Source organism: Chelonia mydas, chromosome 2 (assembly GCF_015237465.2).
Source record: "Chelonia mydas isolate rCheMyd1 chromosome 2, rCheMyd1.pri.v2, whole genome shotgun sequence".
Classification (NCBI taxonomy): domain Eukaryota; kingdom Metazoa; phylum Chordata; order Testudines; family Cheloniidae; genus Chelonia; species Chelonia mydas.
Genome location: NC_057850.1, coordinates 5,477,253 through 5,498,176, shown reverse-complemented (window position 1 = coordinate 5,498,176; position 20,924 = coordinate 5,477,253). Strand labels below are relative to the sequence as shown.

Genomic DNA, 20,924 nt, shown 5'->3' with positions numbered 1-20,924 from the left:
AACTACCGTACCTGCAAAAAAAGGGAGTCACTCCCAAACGGGCAGGGGGGGAAGAAGATGTGATATAGCTTTAAGGAGTAAGCATGCCATATTCCTGGCCTGCAGGTGTCACTGGGGAGCTACCATCCGGACAATGGGTCTTTAACCCGCTTGACTGTGCCTACAGCAACTCTCGATGGGATCTCACTACAGATATATACCCAGCATGCCCCAGGGCTGATCTCGTTCTAACCTTGCCCTAAAGGCAAGCAACCGGTCTGTAATTAAGTTACAAACCCAAAAGCAAGCAACATCTGCCTGCCTCACTAACTCCAGTATGCCAAGAAGCACTGTGGATCTCAATGCAGTCTTCTTAAAGTCCGCTCTCCATCCAGAAAATCATCGGCAGGACTTCACCGTATGAGAAAAGGAATCGGCAGAGAAACAATAAAGTGTCTTCATTCAAATTCCTTATCATTGCAGTTTCACAGAATCCCCGCTGCCAACAGGGTCTGCTGCATGCAGGGGAGAAGATTTCAAGAGTGATGACTGATTTGCAGGGGGCACATTAAGAGGTCTGGTTTTTGGAATGTCCCAAGCTCCTGCCCTCTGGAAATCAGCCTCTTTAAGGTGTCAGGCTGGGCACCAAGTAATTAAATACTAGTCACTTTGGAAAGAGCCAAAGGTTCTTGCATGAGGTTAACCTGCAGCACGTGCCTCACTGAAATGTCAGAGAGCAGACAACCGTCCCCTGCTGCTTAAGTCTTGATGCAATTTCATCCCCAGTATTGAAAGAGATGCAAGCACAACTTCAGATGCAATTATCCTCCAGCAATTATTTAGCTTCTCTTAGGACACAGGATAAGAGCTTATAACTGTGCTTAGCGGAGCTGTTTCCCTTTGGATTGGTTCCCCTCTGCTTATTTGATACAGTGACTGCCACTTCTCTCTCTGACATCAATTCCCAGAGCACATACAGGTCAAATACAGATTAGTGGGATCTGTTAAATCTGAACTCTCACCAGGGAGGGCAGGGAGAAAGCTTTACAAACATCCACACTGAATATTAGCAGCCTTTGCAGCAACCACAAACAAATTAAGTAGGGTCACAAGCGGAGATATCCCGGGCCAGAATTCCAGTCTCGGAACAAACTGCTTTCCAAAGCGAGGAGGTTGGATGCAAGGGGGTTGGGTGCAAGGGGGTTGTGAAGTGTTGCCAGGTTACCTGATGCCACCAAAATTTTGGAAAAACAAATACAGAAGCAGCTCTGAAAATAGATCAGTTCCACTCAAGGGGTTTCAATTACAGCTGGCTATTCAAAGGGACAAAGCCAGTGTTGCTGGACATTACTCACGCTGGCATAATCGTGTGCTGCGGGAGAACAGAAAATGCTCGGTCTTTAACAAAAGCCCCATTGGCCTGGATGTTTTCTGCCTGGAACAAGGGATTTTAGGCATCTTACTAAAAGATATGCTCTAATTGGTCATATGCATTATTGGGCTCACTGGCATCACATGAGCAGGTATAATTGAGTTAGTCATGAGTTACTGGGTTCAATATTGTCCCATAACAAGGAGAACGCCGCCCCCTACAGGAATCACCGGGTGAGGCTCTATTGCCTGTGTTACGCAAGAGGGTCAAATTAGACGATCATAACAAAATCCATCAGTGACACGCTTGATTCTCTCAAGCAAAGGAAGCAAGGCGGTCACGTGTCTGCTATCTCCGTATATTGACTAATGCTTAGAGACCGCAAGCAAAGTTCCAATTGGTACATGTTAACATTGACACCCAAGGCAATAGGTCTACCCAGTTTGGTTCGGGATTTCACTCTGCCTGCGTGCTGGGTTTGGGGAGGATAACAGCAAAGAACTTGTTGAACTGGTCCTGGCAACTCCAAGGTCTAGCTCGTATAGACAAGCTAGAGGCGGGGAGGATGACAACACATTGGTAACTGCTCTCTTTCTCCTCCAGAAACGCAGCAGGGAGTGTGACCTGAAGAGCCCAGAACACGGGCTTAGGGCTTAATTTTCTATTTAACAGCTGTTCACGGCGTGGGAGGCACTGGGAGTCACACAGGCTTTGTCTACGCTGGCAACTGAACGACAAAACTTTTGTCTTTCAGAGGTGTTTCCCCCCCCCCAAGACAAAAGTTTTGCCTCGACAAATGCCGGTGTGAACAGCGCGCTGTCGGCAGGAGCGCTCTCCTGCTGACCACACAAACGCCGCTCCTTGGGGGTGGAAGTTTTTTGTCAGCAGGAGCGGCGACAAACAGCGGCTGGACGGCACGACGTTTAGCAGCACGGCTGTGGCGACCCAGGTGCGTCGCTGAAAGCTGCGTAGTGTAGACAAAGCCACACTGACATCCTTCAGTGACGTCTGTGCTTCCAGAGGCGGGCTTTCAGTGTCCCCTGAAAGCTCCCAGCTAATAATGTCTGATGTGGTCAGGAAGGAAAAGGCCATTGATACAGTGCTGAAAAGGACCTAGGGGCGACAGTGGACGAGAAGCTGGATATAAGTCAACAGTGTGCCCTTGTTGCCAAGAAGGCTAACGGCATTTTGGGATGTATAAGTAGGAGCATTGCCAGCAGATCAAGGGACGTGATCATTCCCCTCTATTAGGCATTGGCGAAGCCTCATCTGGAGTACTGTGTCCAGTTTTGGGCCCCACACTACAAGAAGGATGTGGAGAAATTGGAAAGAGTCCAGCGAAGGGCAAGAAAAATTATTAGGGGGCTGGAGCACATGACTTATGAGGAGAGGATGAGGGAACTGGGGATGTTTAGTCTACAGAAGAGAAGAATGAGGGGGGATTTGATAGCTGCTTTCAACTACCTGAAAGGGGGTTCCAAAGGGGATGATCTAGACTGTTCTCAGTGGTGGCAGATGACAGAACAAGGAACAATGGTCTCAAGTTGCAGTGAGGGAGGTTTAGGTTGGATATTAGGAAAAACTTTTTCACTAGGAGGGTGGTGAAACACTGGAAAGCGTTACCTAGGGAGGTGGTGGAATCTCCTTCCTTTGAGGTTTTTAAGGTCAGGCTTGACAAAGCCCTGGCTGGGATGATTTAGTTGGGGATTGGTCCTGCTTTGAGCAGGAGGTTGGACTAGATGACCTCCTGAGGTCCCTTCCAACCCTGATATTATGTAATTCATTGCGCATCATTTCCCTCCCCACTCCCACCCCCCGGCCTCTCCCCACACCACAGACAGAACAGAGACAAATACTTGTAGTAAGTAAAACCTAGGATTAATACTCAGAAGAGGAATGGGCTGGTGGTTAAGGAAATGGATTGCGATTCTCAAGAGAGCTGGTTTCAAACTCTTGCTCTGTGACTGACTTCCTGTGTGATCTTGGGGAAGTCACTCTGCTCTCATTTCTCCATATGTAAAAAGAGGATAATTCTTCCTTGCCGTGTCTGTTTAGACTATAAGCTCTTTGGGACAGGGACCGTCTCTTCTTAAATGTGCGTGCAGTGCCAAGCACAACAGAGCCTCAATTTCAGTTGGAACCTATCGGCCCTGGGGTAATATAAACAAATTATTCACAATTGACTTTCCCTCAGCACCACCACTGGGTTCAGAGTTCCCTGCTCCCTTATGGTCTTCAGCATATTCTGCAGATCAAGACAGGGGAAATGTATTGGATTTTTTCCCAAGAGTTACACAATTTCAGCTAAACTCATTAAGCAAGTAACCGACATACTCCGTAAAATATGTCAAATTCCTAAAATCTGATTAAGTCTAAAGGGAGCTGGGGTCTGTGTAAATCAACACGTGAGAGGCTGAGAGTTGACTCATTACCCAACCTCCTCTTAAAATAAGAGCACGCTGGGGTAGAGAAAATCATTTTGACTCCCCTGCAAACATTTAGGGGTTTAACTCCCCCTCCACCAGCTCTCTCATTCCCAACAAGAGGCATTGGAGAAGTCACTGACCCTAAAATGAGGGAAGTGAAAATTAGCCAAGTTCACATTAACTCCTTCCTTTCAGATCACGGTGCAACCTCAATATGTAGCAATGTATAGAAAATACAAACCTATTGGACTTCAGATGCGTATTGTCTTATCTTAGTGTTTTCTATAAAGCCCATCACTGTAATTACTAAGTACGTGTAATCAATCAACAGTCCCCTTCAATATTTACTCCTCGCTGCTCTGAAGCAAAGGATTAAGGGCTTGATCAAATGCCCACTGAAATCAAGTGGATACTAAAGTGGGTGCTGGATCTGGTCCCAAGCTGGATGTAAAGATTACATTGAAAATTGATGTCTTAGCCCTGCTTTCCTAGGTAAAGGAGAGGTGATAATTTAGTAGCCAGGTCCCTGCTTTGCTCAGAGTAATGCCACAGTGAGTTTCTTATCATAGGGAGGAAAAAAATCAATTCAGTACAGTCGCAATTTGTATAAAAATTGCAGAGCAGCAAAGTTCCAACATTTCCCTGGTAAATCTGAGGCCACAAACAATATGAAAAATCTCCCAGTGCAGAAAACATAGGAAAGGAAATAATATACAGAGATTATGGAAAGCTTAAGTCTCATCAGAAGCCTGGGTAAGTGAAACCCAGGTTACAAACCAGAATATTGTCAAAGGGTAAGTTGCTTTCAATGTTCCTCTAGGAATCAACACTTAGGTTTTGTCTCCACTAGAGTCCTCCCCACCCACTCAAATCTCCCATCATTGTTACCACTGGTGCAAGCTCTAGTAGCGAGTCGCATTTTTACCACCGTTTTATCCAGTGCTGCTCTGAGTGGTGGTTAAATCAGTGTCTGATCTACACCAGCATTTCCCTGCATACCACTGGAAGAAATCTTCAAGGAAAGTCAGGAGGATCTGAGCTCAGGTGGCTAGCCCGAGCCACTGCCATAACGACACATTGCTATTTTTAGCGAGATAGCTCGGCTTGAGCTAGCGTGAGTCTGACTACCCAGGCTGGGCGGTGCACTCCCAGCAGCAGTGTAGACATCTGTGGCAAACAGTTGCTCCGTGAGTTTAGTGTGTTTGCACATACGGCCTCTCCTGTCCACTTGCGCAATGGTCTATTCCCCACCCCTCCACATGCCGAACCATTCATTTCTCACCTGGGAGCGCTTGCTGGCCCTGAAGCTGGAGTTTTGGTTGGGATGAGCTCAGTCTCCACCTGAAAGAGATTTTATTACCTTGGGATCCAAGCAATGCACATTCTTTGAGCTGGAAAAGGAGACCATTAGCTACAATGTTCCCAGCACCAGAGATGCCACTCAGCTAAAGCCTGGGGCACAGAACCCAGTATACTCCCCGCACCCTGTAGCCAAGTTTACCCAATTCAACTCTCAGGCAGGCCAACATTTTCAAGCAAAGGGACCTAAAAAGTCCACATTTAGGTGCCTACATAAATGACCTGATTTTCAAAAGGGCAGAGGCACCTGCAGTGTGTGGGAGTTTCTGCCTGGAATGTAGATTGTTTTGGCTAATACAGACTTTGGAAGTGTGCTGGATGCTTTCCAGAACAAATACATGGGGCCCTGCCCCAAAGAACTTACAATCCAATGTCAGAGGTGATGCAACGAGTCGGAGGGACAGACGATCAAGAATGGAATGAGCTACATTCCAGGGCTACAGAAATACGAAAATGTAGCAACCGAGTTATGGTCCACGTATATCTTAAGACATTCCATTAAGGGCAGGCAAACCCTTCTTGTAGGCAACAGAGATGAAGCGAGCTTCTAGGCGGGATCTGGATGAGAGCAGGGCGATAGCCTGGGGAACAGGGATTGGGAGACTGAGCTGTGGTTTTGGTGAGAGCTTGGAAACAGATTATGAAAAGCGATTGACACGGTCAACGCAGGAGCTAGAGAGGACAGAGGTAGAGGTGGAGGAAGATGCAAAAGGAGACAAATAGATACATAAGCCAGGGCACAGCAGCCTAGGGCCTTGAATACAAAAACTTGATGATGCTCAGCTTGAATGTGGCCCTAAATGTTTATCCCCTGGGGTAAAATGAAGCTTTGTTGTATTTTCACATTCAACATTTCAGTGAGAGAAACTGGTCTTTCATTTGTCTCAAGCCGATTTCTGCACAATGTGCCATAGCAAAACACACACCTTGGCACTGTCATGCAAGCACTCCCGTTGACACACCACCTGCCAAAGGTGAAGTCTTTAATTACAAAATTCAACTCTTCCACGTTTTTCTTTTAAGACTTGAACAGGCTGCCAAACTCTGATGTTTCTGAACATGGTTTTGCTTAGAAACAGCTCTGCTCATTGGCCATATTTTTAATTTCTGCCTATTAGTTAAGATACCTGTAGGCAAACAAGATCAGTCATTCCCTACAAACACACTGACTCTTGAATTCACACTCCTCAGTCTGTAATATCACAATCAGATGGTGGTAAATTCAGGAGGAATGAACAGCTGAGATCTCTGCTCTTTGGGGCAGGGACCGTCTGTTAGTCCTGTGTTTGTACAGCACCTAACACCATGGTGTCCTGATCCAGGACTGGGTACCCTAGGCATTATGGTCATACAGATATTTGCAACTGACACAGATATGCATCGGTCAAGGTTCCTTCCCCACTCTGAACTCTAGGGTACAGATGTGGGGACCTGCATGAAAACCCTCTAAGCTTATTTTTACCATCTTAGGTTAAAACTTCCCCAAGGTACAAACTATTTTACCTTTTGCCCCTGGACTTTTTTGCTGCCACCACCAAGCGCCTAACAAATATAACAGGGAAAGAGCTCACATGGAAACGTCTTTTCCCCCAAAATCCCCCCCAAGCCCTACACCCCCTTTCCTGGGGAAGGCTTGATAAAAATCCTAACCAATTTGCATAGGTGAACACAGACCCAAACCCTTGGATCTTAAGAACAAGGAAAAAGCAATCAGGTTCTTAAAAGAAGAATTTTAATTGAAGAAAAAGTAAAAAAATCACCTCTGTAAAATCAGGATGGTAAATACCTTACAGGGTAATCAGATTCAAAACACAGAGAATCCCTCTAGGCAATACCTTAAGTTACAAAAAGACACAAAAACAGGAATATACATTCCATTCAGCACAGCTTATTTTATCAGCCATTTAAACAAAACAGAATCTGATGCATATCTAACTAGATTGCTTATTAACCCTTTACAGGAGTTCTGACCTGCATTCCTGCTGCGGTCTGGGCAAAGGCAACACACAGACAGAGAGAACCCTTTGTTTCCCCCCCCCTCCACCCCACCTCCAGCTTTGAAAGTATCTTTGAAAGTATCTCCTCATTGGTCATTTTGGCCAGGTGCCAGCAAGGTTATCTTTAGCTTCTTAACCCTTTACAGGTGAAAGGGTTTTTTCCTCTGGCCAGGAGGGATTTAAAGGTGATTAGCCTTCCCTTTATATTTATGACAGCATCGATACAATAACGTTATCGGTGAATGTTCATAAGGGGAAAATGAACTACCATGCTTCAGAGACTGTAGCCCAGCTCCTGGTGCGAACAGTGAGTCAAACACATTGACTGAGGAGAGATCTTAGACATTTTGACGTACCGTGGCAATCCTGCAAACATCACAACCTGTGGTTGCACTGAGGAAGGGAATGAAAAGCAACACCAGAAAGCTGACAGCGCCACATGTCTCTGAAGCAATGGGCTGCACCTCCGAGGCCCTGCCGTGGGAAACACCACCATTACGAACCAGACTCCAGTCTTCTCCACACAAAGTCCTACTGACATCAACAGGACTCTGCATGGGCACAAGGCTCTCCCAGCACTGATCCAACTGCAGGATCAGAGCTGTAGCTGTCAGCTCCTCAGGGCAGGGGCCCCGTCCACCGTGTACTCTGTACAAGGTTGAGCGTGCTGACGACAAGCAGCAACTAACGCAATTGTGAGTGTAGCTATTAACACTATCAGTATCCATCTTCATACCGCTAGGGGGAGAAAAACGGGGTGGGAAGGCAAAGGCTGGGTGACTTGACAAGTGGCACTGTATAGATCAAATTATCATAACATTGCATTAGCCTAGTACAGACACTCCCCGACTTACGCAATCACTCCGTTCCAGAACGCCCTGCGTAATTCGAGTTTTGCGTACGTCGGAAACGTATACCCGACCATTACGCAAAAAAACCCCAAAAACAAACCAAAAAAACCCTCCTATTTCTAGCTTACGGAGCTTTTTCCGTAAGTGCGAATTTGCATAAGTCAGGTCTTGCGTAACCCAGAGCGCGTCTGGATTCTCCTGCTTAAAAATAGTGATCAAGGCCTGGGCTGCAGTAAAAGATTAGGTTGGTTTAACTACGTTGGTCAGGGGTGCGAAAAATCCACCCCCCTGAACAGCACTGTTAAGCCGACCTAAGTCCCCATGTAGACAGAATTCCTCCGTCAACCTAGCTACAGCCTCCCGGGGAGGTGGCTTACCTAGGCTGATGGGAGAACCCCTCACATCAGCATAGGCACTATCTACGCTGCAGTCGCTGAACTGGGCCTCTGTAGCATGTTAAGGGTAGACAAGCCCCAAGTGATCACGCTTTCAGATGAACACACTGTGTCCACTGGACACAGAGACTCAGGAAACCTTTATCCGATTGGCTTCGGAACCACACCCCGAACCAGATGCAGCTCCGTTTATCTCACCACGCACAGCTCATCCTCTTGCAAGCACAGGGCACATTTACAATACGTGAGTTACCCCAGTTTGGAATGCGGGTAGGGTGTTGGAGGGCACTCTAATGCAACAGGAAAAGTTTCATGGCACAAGCGGTCAGGATCCTAGGTTTAGCTATTAGTTGCAAGATGGCACGTCCAGCAGCACAGCTCTTCTTATCACTACCCGCTCTGTGGCGCAGTGCAAACTGTCAGGCACATCACTGACGACTGCCCAATCTATGCTCATCCTGGAGGTGTTGCAGCCGTTCAAATGGCTCCCCCGCCCCCGCTCTGGACTGGATCAGAGACCTTAAGATCCAACTGCTGTCATGTTGCCTTCACCATTCCACTACTGCCATATGACAGAAGAGGATCACCACCGTTCCCGCTAAGCTGTGCGCGTGTACCCAGATCCTAAACCCCGCGCACAAGGCGAAACACCGCGGGCACAAAAATTTGCACAGAAGAAATTTTTTGCACACACGGCCTGTCAAAAATGAGAGGGAACACTGATCACTACACTGGGGCCATGGGGCAGTACTAGCAGAAGGTAGTGTGTGTTAGTGATGGGAATATAAGCATTCAGGCCTGCCTGAGACAGAATTGTGGGTTTTGTTTGCCCATTTGACTTTTGATATTCTTACATCCTTACTAACATGTCTGAACAAAGACACTGGGTGTTCCATCTGTCACAGCCAGATAGGGCTTATAGCATAATGAGGAAAGATAAGGAATAGCGCTAACGTGTTGCTGGATATGGTTGCAGTTTGACATCTGAATGTACAACTCCTCTCCCAAGACAAGGTCAAGCAACCAGCTGGGAGGCGCAAGAGGGATGGGGGAGAGGTATAAGAAACACTAAAAGCCAAAGAAAAGGTGGCCTTGGCCAGTACACAACCTCACTCCCTACCCCTCGCCTGGGACACAAAAGAGGTGGGACCGAAGCCCCCAGACTCAACACTCCAAACCAGAACATGACCATAAATTGTCAGGGGTGGGAGCAGGGGCCTGCACGACAGGTATAATTAGGCCTGATATGGAGGAGGAAGTGGGGAAAAGGCTCTACTGGTGTACAGAGCTATAGCTCTGCTCGCTTGATTAGACACCCCATTGCCTGCCCTTTGGACTCTGGCCTTCTGCTTTCTGTCTGCACGACAAGAACCAAGAGACGGCGAGGGGAAGCCCTCCCAGAGTGCTCTCCTCTCTAGCGCCTAATATCACTTCCTATATTTTCCATGCAGGTCTCCCTCCAAGTACGGACCAGGCTCAGCCTAACCCTGCCAAGCATCTATGATCTGCCAAGATCCCAGCGCGGGTGATACAACTCCATACACTTCATTAACATACTCATTCCGCTGTGTATTGTGGACTTACTGTATATTTATATCAATGTACACACATCACGTCCTCCAGCGGCTGCCAGCTTTGCACTGGGAACGTCACTCTTCTCCCCTGAATCTCATACTGCCGGTTTCCCTAGAGCAGCATTTAGAATCAGAGAAATGTAGGGCAGGAAGAGATGTCAAGAGGCGTGGGGTTCCCAAAGTCTTTGAGACATACCTGTCTGTGCTTGACCTTCTCCTCCTCTGGAGCTTTGGACTTTTCTTCCAGTTTTTGGCTGGAGGCTTCATTCTCAGCAGCCTCTTCTTGCTTTAGAGAGCTTCTTAGCAAAAAGAGAGACAGAATGACGGGAAAGCAGGTTTTACCAGCAGGCCATTTTGCATTTGAATAAATGAAGAAGAGAAATTGAAAGAGACATTTTTATTCTCCTAGGCAACTCCCCAACTATCTGTCATCTTTTCTGCTGATCCACCAGATTAAAGGTTAGGACCCTCTGGAGCTGTGCTAGCATCCACCTCCCATCGCTAACCTGCAGATTCATTAATAGAACAACCTCGCCTATAAGCCAAACAAAGACATTTTCTGAATCTGGCAGCGCTTGTTAAGCTGAGCAGATCGCTCCTTGACGCAAACAATGAGAGGGAAAAAGCTGGCGGCATCCCCAGTGCTAGAGGGCTCAAATCCAGCGGAGATCACAAATAGAAATGAAGTCGTTTCCATCCTAGCCCCTTGTGGAAAAGTAATTCACATCTCGGAATCCACCGTAAAATTCAGCACAACTTGTAGCCTTCTGCTCAAGAGAAAGCAAGGAAAGAACTGCAGGGTTGGAGAACGCTAGAGGTTCCCAGTGGTTCTCAAGCTTCATTGCACTGCAACCCCTTTCTGACAATAAAACTTACTATATGACCACAAGAGGGGGGACCGAAGCCTGAGCCCACCTGCTCTGGGCGGGGGAAGGGCAAAGCCAAAGCCCAAGCCCGAGCCCCAAAGTCGAAGCCCTCGAGCGTCAGCTTCAGCCCCGGGCCCCAGCAAGTCTAACACCAGACCTGGTGACCCCAATAAAATGGGGTCGCAACCCACTTTGGGGTCTCGACCCACAGTTTGAGAACTGCTGGGTTAGGCCTTGGACACTGGAACTGCAGCGGGTGGAGAGGATATGACAAGGGCAAGAACTGATGAGCGCTGAGGCAGCTTCAGAGCAAATCTAGCATTCTATTGGTCTAAGTGCTCCATCTCCCGCCCACAGAGGAGGTCGGGACAAGTTAATTAAAAGAAAAAAGTTACCTGCTTATGACGTTTTCTTGCAACGGCTTCTCCTTGGATCTCGGCGGTCTCATCTTCTCTTTTAACGCAGAGGGCTACATGTTGGAACAAAAGAGCATGAAAACAACTTGGTACAACACCCAGGTTAGAAGGGCAAAATGTGTCCAGAGCTAAACATTGCCCCTGTCCCACAAGGAGATGCTGTGAAGAGGCAGAACAGAATGGCCTTATTCTCCATCCAGACTACACAAGGTGTTCCAGCTCTTTAGCTCATCAAGGAGAAGGGTAAGGGGTGACACGTTCACAGTCTATACGGATCTACATGGCGAACAGAAATGTGGTAACAGAGGTCTCTTCAATCTGGCAGACAAAGGTAAACCAAGTTCCAACCTCCAGAAGTTGAAGCTAGACAAATTCACACTAGAAATAAGGCACACATTTTTAAGTACTTAACCACTGGAACAACTTACCAAGGACTGTGGTGGATTCTCCCTCACTAGCAATTTTTTAATCAAGATTCGTCGTGCCTCTAAAAGATCTGCTCACATTCAAACAGGAATTAATTGGGAGAAATCCTACAGCCCGTGCTGTACAGGTCAGACCGGCTGATCACTGAGCTCCCTTCTGCCCTTACAATTTATGAATTTGCACCAGGAGGCCACAGCAGGCTGAGCGGAGGGTAACGCTCGCATGCTGAGGATCTCAAAGCCCTCTACAGAAAGCAATGCAACGCCTCAGCGCCGCTGGGTTTAAGGTGTATCCACATTTTACAGAGTGGGAAACTGACCCACCAATGGGTTAGGGCCCATTTTTCAGAAGCGTTGTGCATCCAAAACTCTCACTGAAGTCAACGGGAGCTGACACCAAACTCCCCATAACCCTCTCACAGTCACACTGCTGGGGTCAGAGTCAGATCCTATCTCCAAGTCTCCCTGCGCTAACCAATAAGCCGCACTCCCTCCCATGGCTGGGAGGGTGAGTTTTTGGAATCCACCGTTTAATGCTCCCTACCCTGTTCTAAGTCGGGGAAAAAACAAACAGAACAAAGGTAACTATCTGGACTCCCCACCCACACAGTGCCCCTGTGAGGCACGGCAATGCTGTTACACCCATATGACAGATGGGGAACTGAGGCACAGAGAGACTAAGTGACTTGCTTAAGTCTAACGGCAACAAATATAGTTTGGGAGAAATCACCTCTCTTATAAAGATGAGTAAACAAAGAGCAGAAGGTGCAGCACAGCTGAGAAGCTGTAAGCGGTCACGATCTCGGGCTGCCCATTTCTCGCATAAAAACAAAACACGCATCAGTTCTTGTTTGAAAGGCCAGTTCCCTCCTACCTGGTCCTTTCGCTGAGCTTCCTCCCACTGGCTGTTCAGAGCTTCTGCTCTTGGTTTCTTCTCTTGTTCTTGTCCCTTCTGCTCAGAGACGTTCTTCCTTTTCCTTAGAAAAGGAAGACAAATCCTCCATGTGATGGGGAAGGGACAAATCAAAGTAGCCAGTTAGGTTTCTTGTAGTTAAGGCGACCAGCTAGCTTCCTAACAAAGACCAAACGCACCTTTGCCCCATGTTATTCTCCTTCCTAAGTTGTAGCGAGCTAGATACCCTCCCAGAAAATGAAATGACCCTATTTATTGCAATCAATGTGGATGGCTGCTAAACTCACCTGGGGCTATTTTCTACAGCACACTGAAGATGACAATTGTTAGGAATATCAAGTTCAACCTCACAGCATTACATGTAATAGTAAAAACTGAAATAAAACCACGATGTTCTTTTCTAAGCTATGCTAAGCTACAGGCTCAATGCGTTTGCACAGGCTACGGTCAGGAGTCCAGCCCTAGAGTGCATTTCCTCCTTCTCCTCCCGTTGACTTCACGGTGCCTTTGGATCAGGCCCCACTCCTGGTAAACGCAGAAGCATTTCAAGAGAGGGTAGTACCTCGGAGGTCACAACCCTTGAAGGAATTCATTTCAACAGTTCTGGCATGAATTCTATCTTCTTGGAAAGCAGAAGTGAAACTCAGACATGCCAGCCAGGCCAACACAGCCAGAATGCAAGAAAACAGTAAATAACCAGAGCTTCTCTGAGCCATTTTAGCAACACGCCTTGGGGAAAAATTTGTTATCCATCTTGGATGGCTCCATTACCATAGTAGCTGAACCCGTCACAGTCTTTAATCCTCACAAAACCCCTGGAATTCTGGAGGGAATATTATCCCTGAAGCACCTGGAATTGGCCACTGTCAGAAGACATGAGACTGGGCTGGAGGGACCATTGGTTTGATCCAGTATGGCCATTCTTATGTTCTATTTTAACAGATGGGTTACTGACACACATACCTGCTAAAAATTGCAGGCTAGCCAGAGAGCGGCATGGGTGGTGGGACAGGCTAGTATCTGAGTATATACCTAGGGTCTCGGATGGCATTATAGTTGGGGCAGCTAGTCCCGCCCGCCACCCACACCACATTGCTATTTTTAGCACACTAGCTCGATCAAAGCTAGCACACGTACGTCGAGCTGAGTGGAAATTTTAGCTGCAGCTGCAACAAAGACATACCCTAAGTGACTTCCCCAAGGTCACACGAAGAGTCTGTGTCATGGCAGGAAATGGAGCCTTCTGAATCCCAGGCTGGTCCTGGAACCACCAGACCATCCTTCTGTGCTGGTGACCCTCTCAACCTTCTACACTATTTGTTGCTGGAAAGACCCTTACATACTACATATTGTTGATAACAGCAGAGACACTTCACTGGCTGGTAAGATGTTAGCAGCCTCATCCCTGTTACCTATATGAAGTACAGGGTTTCTCTCATGCTAGTAGAACCTTTCAAATGGCCAGAAAATGCTTTTTCCAGGCAACACCTGTATGTGAGGAACAATGCATGATCACAGCATTAAGGACCACCGCACAGATGCACAAAGGGGTAGCGTCAAGGTGGCACATTCGATGTTAATTTTTTTGCATTTCCTACTTTTTGAGCATTTACATTCTTAAGCAGAAGGTGACAGTAGCACGAGCTAGGGTATTTTATACTAGTGACGCTGGAAATCACAGACCTACGATTAATAATAGTTAAATGAACATACGACACCATCAAAAAGGTCGAGAGGGCCAATGAGACGTTGGACAGCTGATGTCCATAGCTCTAACACCATCAATTCGATGCACACATTTTTCACGAAGTTATGGTGTATTTTTGCTGTCGCTGGAAACCACCTACCTGTTACTGTCATTCTTAGTCTTCACTGATGAAGATGATGTCTGGTCAGTTTCGTGATGGCTCCCAATGTCCCTCTCCTCTGCCAACTCTTCGTTATCCATCATGGTGCAAATTCACATCTGCAAAGAAAAGAGCTGCACAAACCAAATGTATAAAGCAGAAGCACTGCTGTTAAGAAGAAGAGCTGGCTGGCTGCATAAAGGTTGCAAAGACAACGCCCAGGTGAACTTGCATCACTGCATCTTTAAGTCAGGTACCATGCATGGGACACAAGCTCAGTATTTAGTTCAACAAGGAACACGGTGAAGCACTGCAAACAAAATGCATTTTTATCCTCAAATACCGGACCAAGCAATAAAAGAAAAACTCTGTGCACATCTAGAATATCAAGCAGCAACACACAGCGCGGGTTCCTACAGAACAAAGCCTGCCAGTCAAACAGGACTGTTAATGTTTTTCTTATCAGGCTATAAAATTAGTGGACACAGAGAACAGATTAGACATGCTACTGGTATTTTAATTATTGATTGTTTTCATTATAGTAGCCCACAGAGGCCTGCCCCAGGTCCGGGGCCTTATTGTGCCAGGCACTGAGTTTGCAATCTATATAGGCAAGACAAAGAAAGAGTGGTGGGGGAAACTGAGGCATAAAAAGCTGTAGTGACTTGCCCAAAGTCACACTGCAGAGCAGTGGTGGAGATGGGAATAGAACCCGGATCTTCCAGCTTCGTGCTCTATCCACTAGACTATGAAACCTCCAGTGCTTCACGAAATTTCATTAGACTAGATCGTTCCAATGGGCTTGAATAAAAGCATTGTCCCATGGACTGACACACGGGGTTTATAATAAAGACACCTTGGAATTCTATACTACTGGCCATCAGAGGATCTTGAAGTCCTTTCTAGTGTTAATGAACTGAGCTTCACAACACTGCAGGAAGGGAGGCACCAAGAGGCTAACCCCAAATTCTCAAACCTGGTATCCAGTCATGGGGGCCTAACGTTAGACATCTGAGGCCAGCTTTTCCTAAGAGCTTTTCTGCATGTTGGGTGCTGAGCACTTTTGCAAATCTGGCTCTTATTCAGGTGACTAGTTGGGAACTCAGCTGATCTGGCCCTTACACATACCTAAGGCCCTTTGTTTTCCATTTTTATTTTACTTAATTTTCAGTGTTTATTACTACAACAACAAAAACCAGGTAAAAATAGGTGGAAAAAAAAGCTATTAATAATTTGTCTGGATAAATATTGGGGTTTATTCTGGTGGATGGAAGGACAGGGCGGAAAAGTATTTAATAGATTGAATTCCATTCATCAGAACATTAATGCGGTTTGCTGCAGAACTAAAACAGAACTCAAAACACAACGCCACCTCTGAGTTTAAGAAAACAGTACATCTCTAATCCCTAAATAAAACTTTGCATTTGAATAAACAGTTTACTGTCGTAGACTTAGAACTATTAGCCAATAAATATTTACATTTAATAATTGGGCCACACCATTTGCAGAGCATACACTCAATTTCACTCTTTTCTCCTGTTTTTTAAAACTTTCAAACACTTCCTTGCGTTCTGAAACATATTCTGACACCGATTTTTGTTTTCTTTCCATTTTAGTGTGTCAGATCTTTAAACTGTTATCTGCTAACAGCTTGGAATGTGTTTGTGGTGGGCGTGAGATTCATCAGTATGTTCCGATGCGCACACACTTCAGAGCTTGCGTGCCTGTTTATTCTGCGTATCTTCCACTAATACATAGCCTTACTTCAACAGGCAATTTTGCATCTACACAGGCTAATGTATTGTATTTTGCTAATAAAACAAGTTATTTTTTGTATATTCAAATGACACAAAAGTAGGGTGAAAATCAGAAAAAAACGAGTAATACTTTCTGTAAAACTGAGGATTTCTTTTTTTTTTTTGTAAAAATCAATTTAAACTGAAAACTAAGGGGCTTACACATACCCTACCTTCAGCTCACAGCTCTTAGTGACATCTGAGCACCTCCAGCTTCCACTGAAAATCAGGCCTTCAGGGCCACATCCTCAAAGGTATTTATTCCCTTCTGTAACTCCCATTGAAACAAGGGGTAAATAATTCTGAGGCTCCTGGCCTTAGACTCTAAAGTAAAGTACTAAAAAATGGAGGCAACTAAAATTATAGGCTCCTTTGAAAGTGTGCTCAAATTCACAAAGGAAATCTATGCAGAATTGGGAATAAAATCTAGATTCCCCTCCTCCCCCAGCTTCTAGTTCTGCCCCTTAACAAAATCACCTTTCACACCTAAGCAGGAATGTAGCAGGTTGCAGAAAGGGGCACAGTGGGCATTCACGACTGATTATGCTTTTATTGTATTACTAACCCCAGGTGCAGAATTAGCAGCAAATTCATTACAGCACTTTATCAATTACTGGACAACCAGGAAGTGAGTGAACACCAGACAGGGGCAGAAAAATAAAACAAAGCACACTGAGAAAACAGACCCCTCTAGAGGGAAAGAGAGAGTTTGACAAACTCCATCTGCCCATGAAAGCCCTAAGAACTTTAGGCAGAACAGGACTGGAAAAAATCAAGTCCATACTGGATGCAAATAATGCAACCAAAGTGTGAATGGAATGACATTGGGTCGCTTCCTTTCTCTGAAGGAAGTTAACCCCTTTCCTACAGAAACTTGGCTCTTTCATCTCAAGAAACAAATGGGAGGGAAAATGAGGGGCTTGCAAACTTTTGGAGGAAATAAGACAATTCTTTCTGTTAAAAGCCTCATGCTTTGCAAGCCCTTTCCTTGTATGATCTTAAATGCTACTGGATATTTGCTGGCGGTAGCTCACCTGGTTGGGGTAACACCCGGCTAAATAACATTGGTTAAGAAGAGATTCCCTCATGAATAGCTTCCTTGCTTTCCTCTCTAGGGGAAGTGCCCCCTTGCAGGAGCTTGATTTAAAGCCCCCATTCATCCCTGATTGGAAGATACTCAGCCCAGAGAGCATTCTGGGAAATGTAGTCTTAAAATCAAAGTTAAACCAGCAGAAAGAGGCTGTCTAAGCCTTGGCGGGGTTCTGGGAAAATTCACCTATATAAAAGGGTCCTCAGTTTACCTATATTAACTTTACTAGTCCTGGGCTAGCTAGTGGATGGAGTAACTGTTATCATGGGTGGGGAGATGTAAGTGCAGTATTTTGTCAGTGCTACTACATCTGTTTCTTGAGCTGTGGTTTTGATTTTTACCAGTTTTGTAATAAGAGAGTATTGTGTTTTTCCACGAAGCTGGTGGTAAAGTGACTTTTTTATGACTAGATAGCCAAGAAATAAATAAGGTCTTAGGAATTTTCCAGTGCTGTAGATATTGCCTTTGGGGGGCTTCACTGGTTTTTCCCAGGAGCTTGGCTCCAACCTTAGTTAGTTGCTCCTAAAAACTTCCCTGCTTCTCCTGCCCTCATTTATAAGAGTTCTGTTTTTAATGTGCATGACTTTTAGTTAAAAGCTGGCCTAGAGAGAGTTCTCTTGTGCCAAGCTCTGCAGGCCCCTGGTCCCTTCTGCCCAAAGCTGTGAAACAAACCATTCTCCCCAAACTCTTTGAATTCTTCTTAGTTCCCAGTCCCTCTTTTGCTTGTCTGTATCACTCCCACTTCCTTCCCAGCGCCTTTTCAATAAACCAGTAAGGAGTATACTGGTAGCACATTCTACCCATATTTTGCAGCATGCCTCTGCTGTACCTTCCAGCGAGCGAGTTAAAGGGAGCAGCTTTCTATGCACATACTTAACCAGGAGTTATTACTTAATAAACCCTGCTTCTGAATGTCCTTCCAGGTTTCATGCTGTTCCAGGGGGTGTGAGGTGGCCCTTGTTACACACATTCAGTAGAAGGGAGGTGGCCCCCAGAAAGAAATGAGCATGCGACCTGGAAAGAATGCAAGCTAGTATTTCTAGGGAAAGCAACACCAGACAACTCTCTGCTGTAAAAACGGGGAGAGATCTCCAAGGGGGCAAACAGGCTCTCTGCTACACTGCTCCTTGCAAGCGTCTAGTGCTTTGCAAACATGTTTGCATAGCCGACCTTCTCTACCTTAGGCATCGCTTCTAGGAACAGTTAAACAACTGAACCCAGCTACCAACGGAGGCTGTGGGAGGGTGGGAATGTACTTTGAGCCCATCGATCCTTCCTTTACCTGGCAAGCCTGAGAGGGTGAGGTAGTAGTTTCCTCCCCCTGGCTTGATGCAGACGGTGTGGCTCTCTGTTTTCCTGGACCACCATCCACACCCTGCAACTGGCTGTAATTAGACACAACAAACTAGCCCACGGACTGGCACTGCTCCAGCCGGAGGCCTGCTAAATAACCGGAGATACACAGAAAACCTGGAGCAACAATGTAGAGTGACCTCAGCTGGCACGTTCCATGCCTAACATTACTTCCAATGAAGTTAAAGGCAAGTCTGATGGGAAGCAATATTGGGCCCAGAGATTGTAACTAGCAGGACTGGGTCAGCGTGTTCCTAGATTTCTTCCTTCGAGGTGAAACACGTTGTCAGCTCTTGAACATTAACTAAACTCTTAAGAAATAGGTTTCAGAGTAGCAGCCGTGTTAGTCTGTATCCGCAAAAAGAACAGGAGGACTTGTGGCACCTTAGAGACTAACCCATTTATTTGAGCATAAGCTTTCGTGAGCTACAGCTACAGCTCACTGTAGCTCACGAAAGCTTATGCTCAAATAAATTGGTTAGTCTCTAAGGTGCCACAAGTCCTCCTTTTCTTTTTAAGAAATAGGGTTGGTTCCTCCTGGACAACTTCCCTGGGGGAACTGTTTGATTCTGGTTGCAGCAGGCTCGCAAAATCTCACCCACAGCCGGAGTGACTGTTCTTGCTAGGTGAGTATAATCACTGAATCCATTCCCCCCCCATGAACAGCAATCACCAGGGTAAAGGGCCGGCAAGGAGGCTTCCTGGGTCTTGGCTAGTAAACTTTCAGGCTTATTCTGCAAGTCAGAGTTATAGCAAGAAGCTGTAAAAACTAGTGTTATGGGGCATTCCATATGCTTGTTTTGTTTATCCACCCCCAGCTGCATTTGCCTGGGCTCCCATCTAGATAAACCTAATCCTGTCGTCCAGCTGGTGACCCCGTCACTGGAGATATTCCAGGCTAGTCAAGACACCCGTGTATTATTAGGAATGACTTGGGGATAATGCATCAAATGAGACTAGATGAGCCACGAAAGATCCCTCCTAACCCAAACTGGATTTAGCCAGAGTAAGTCTCATCATAACATAACTCTCTGGGCACTATTCTGCCCTTCTGTTATTGCCAGGGCTACTGAAGGAATAGCAAGCAGCAGTGCTCTACTAATCACTAATATCTAGCTTCTTTCATAGACCTCAAACCACTTTACAAAGAAGGTCAGTACTGGGCAAAACAGCTCTTGATATTCCTAGCTAGGGTAAGACCATCTCTGGGTAGCACACTGGCTGGTCACTAATCCCCTAGCCAGAACTCCAAAGTCGTTTAATGAATCCAGATCTCTCAGTGCAGTTCGGATAGTGTATGAAGCACTAGTGGATGAAATAAAGCAAACGAGAGTGCAGCCTGTCTAGCAGCATCAGTGTTTGCCTTAAGTGCTCTGGTTTGTAATGTTGGTGATTGTGATGAATGCTACTCAGACTATCAGTTTTAACAGAGCTTCCTAATCGGCATAAAGTGAACCAGGAGCAGCAGGAGTCTCTGCATTAAAGCACCCAGAATAGCTGGAGCTTCATGCAGGTGTAGACAAGACATTTAGGGTTCCTTGTTCCTAGATGTACTCTGCCATGGCTGCAGGTATTGCAGAACATAGTGATACATAAATCCTGCACTTGCTCATTAGACCGCTTCAAGAGATAGGCAGAAAGAGAACTACCACCATCCCCAATACTTAAAGCAACTTTGTCCTTTCAGTACAATGGCTCCATTTGGATAGTCTCGATGAGAGAATACAGTGTAGGATTTCTTTGTAACACGGGCTATATCAATCAACTCTGCCTGAAAAAAATGGCAGCAGCCCCAGAACAACAGCAGACTCCTGGAAATGTAAAGGATCTAGGGAAAGCTGGGACTGGACATGTGATGCAAATAATAAATTAGGTATGAGCTTGCAGCTCACAATGGATTATCTATAAATCTGGTCAAGTGGTCAGACAGTTAAACCTGTCCCCAAGGAAGCTGTGGGATCTCTGGACTGTCAGAGCAAAGAGCTAGGAACCAATAGTGCTCTAGCTCTGAATGGATCTATGTGAGCCAAGGAAAGTTGCTTTTGAGCCCTTTGTGCCACACCCAACCCTGTCCTAAACCTAGGTTTAAAAAAAGAAACAGACCAAATAGCAAATAAGCTACTACGTCTGAGTTAAGATACTGAATAAATGTTAGTGCAGGGCATCTCAGACTCTGTCCTGTATTATGATTTGATACCCCTCTCCACCTTTCTCCTAAATTCCCTGCTGCTGTTGAGCCAATTTGTGCCTGTTAGAAGACCAAAT

The 20,924-nt window shown here is 46.0% G+C and overlaps 1 protein-coding gene across 5 annotated transcripts in view; it reads right to left on the bottom strand.

Moving 5' to 3' along the window:
* Positions 1-17,356, bottom strand: part of TOP1MT (DNA topoisomerase I mitochondrial) — a 53,309-nt gene extending 35,953 nt beyond the window's left edge. For 2 of the 5 annotated variants that reach the window (XM_043538984.1, XM_043538987.1), the window contains exons 1-6: positions 17,251-17,356; positions 14,421-14,539; positions 12,535-12,637; positions 11,215-11,288; positions 10,150-10,252; positions 5,060-5,118 (exon numbers count right to left, since the gene is read on the bottom strand). In XM_043538984.1, the coding sequence (XP_043394919.1) occupies positions 5,060-5,118; positions 10,150-10,252; positions 11,215-11,288; positions 12,535-12,637; positions 14,421-14,524 (443 nt within the window). In that variant the 5' untranslated portion in view covers positions 14,525-14,539; positions 17,251-17,356. Of the gene's footprint in view, positions 1-5,059; positions 5,119-10,149; positions 10,253-11,214; positions 11,289-12,534; positions 12,659-14,420; positions 14,555-17,250 lie in introns of all 5 variants that reach the window. The other 3 variants (XM_043538985.1, XM_037891905.2, XM_043538986.1) reach the window with 3 other exon arrangements.
* Positions 17,357-20,924: the final 3,568 nt, after the last annotated feature.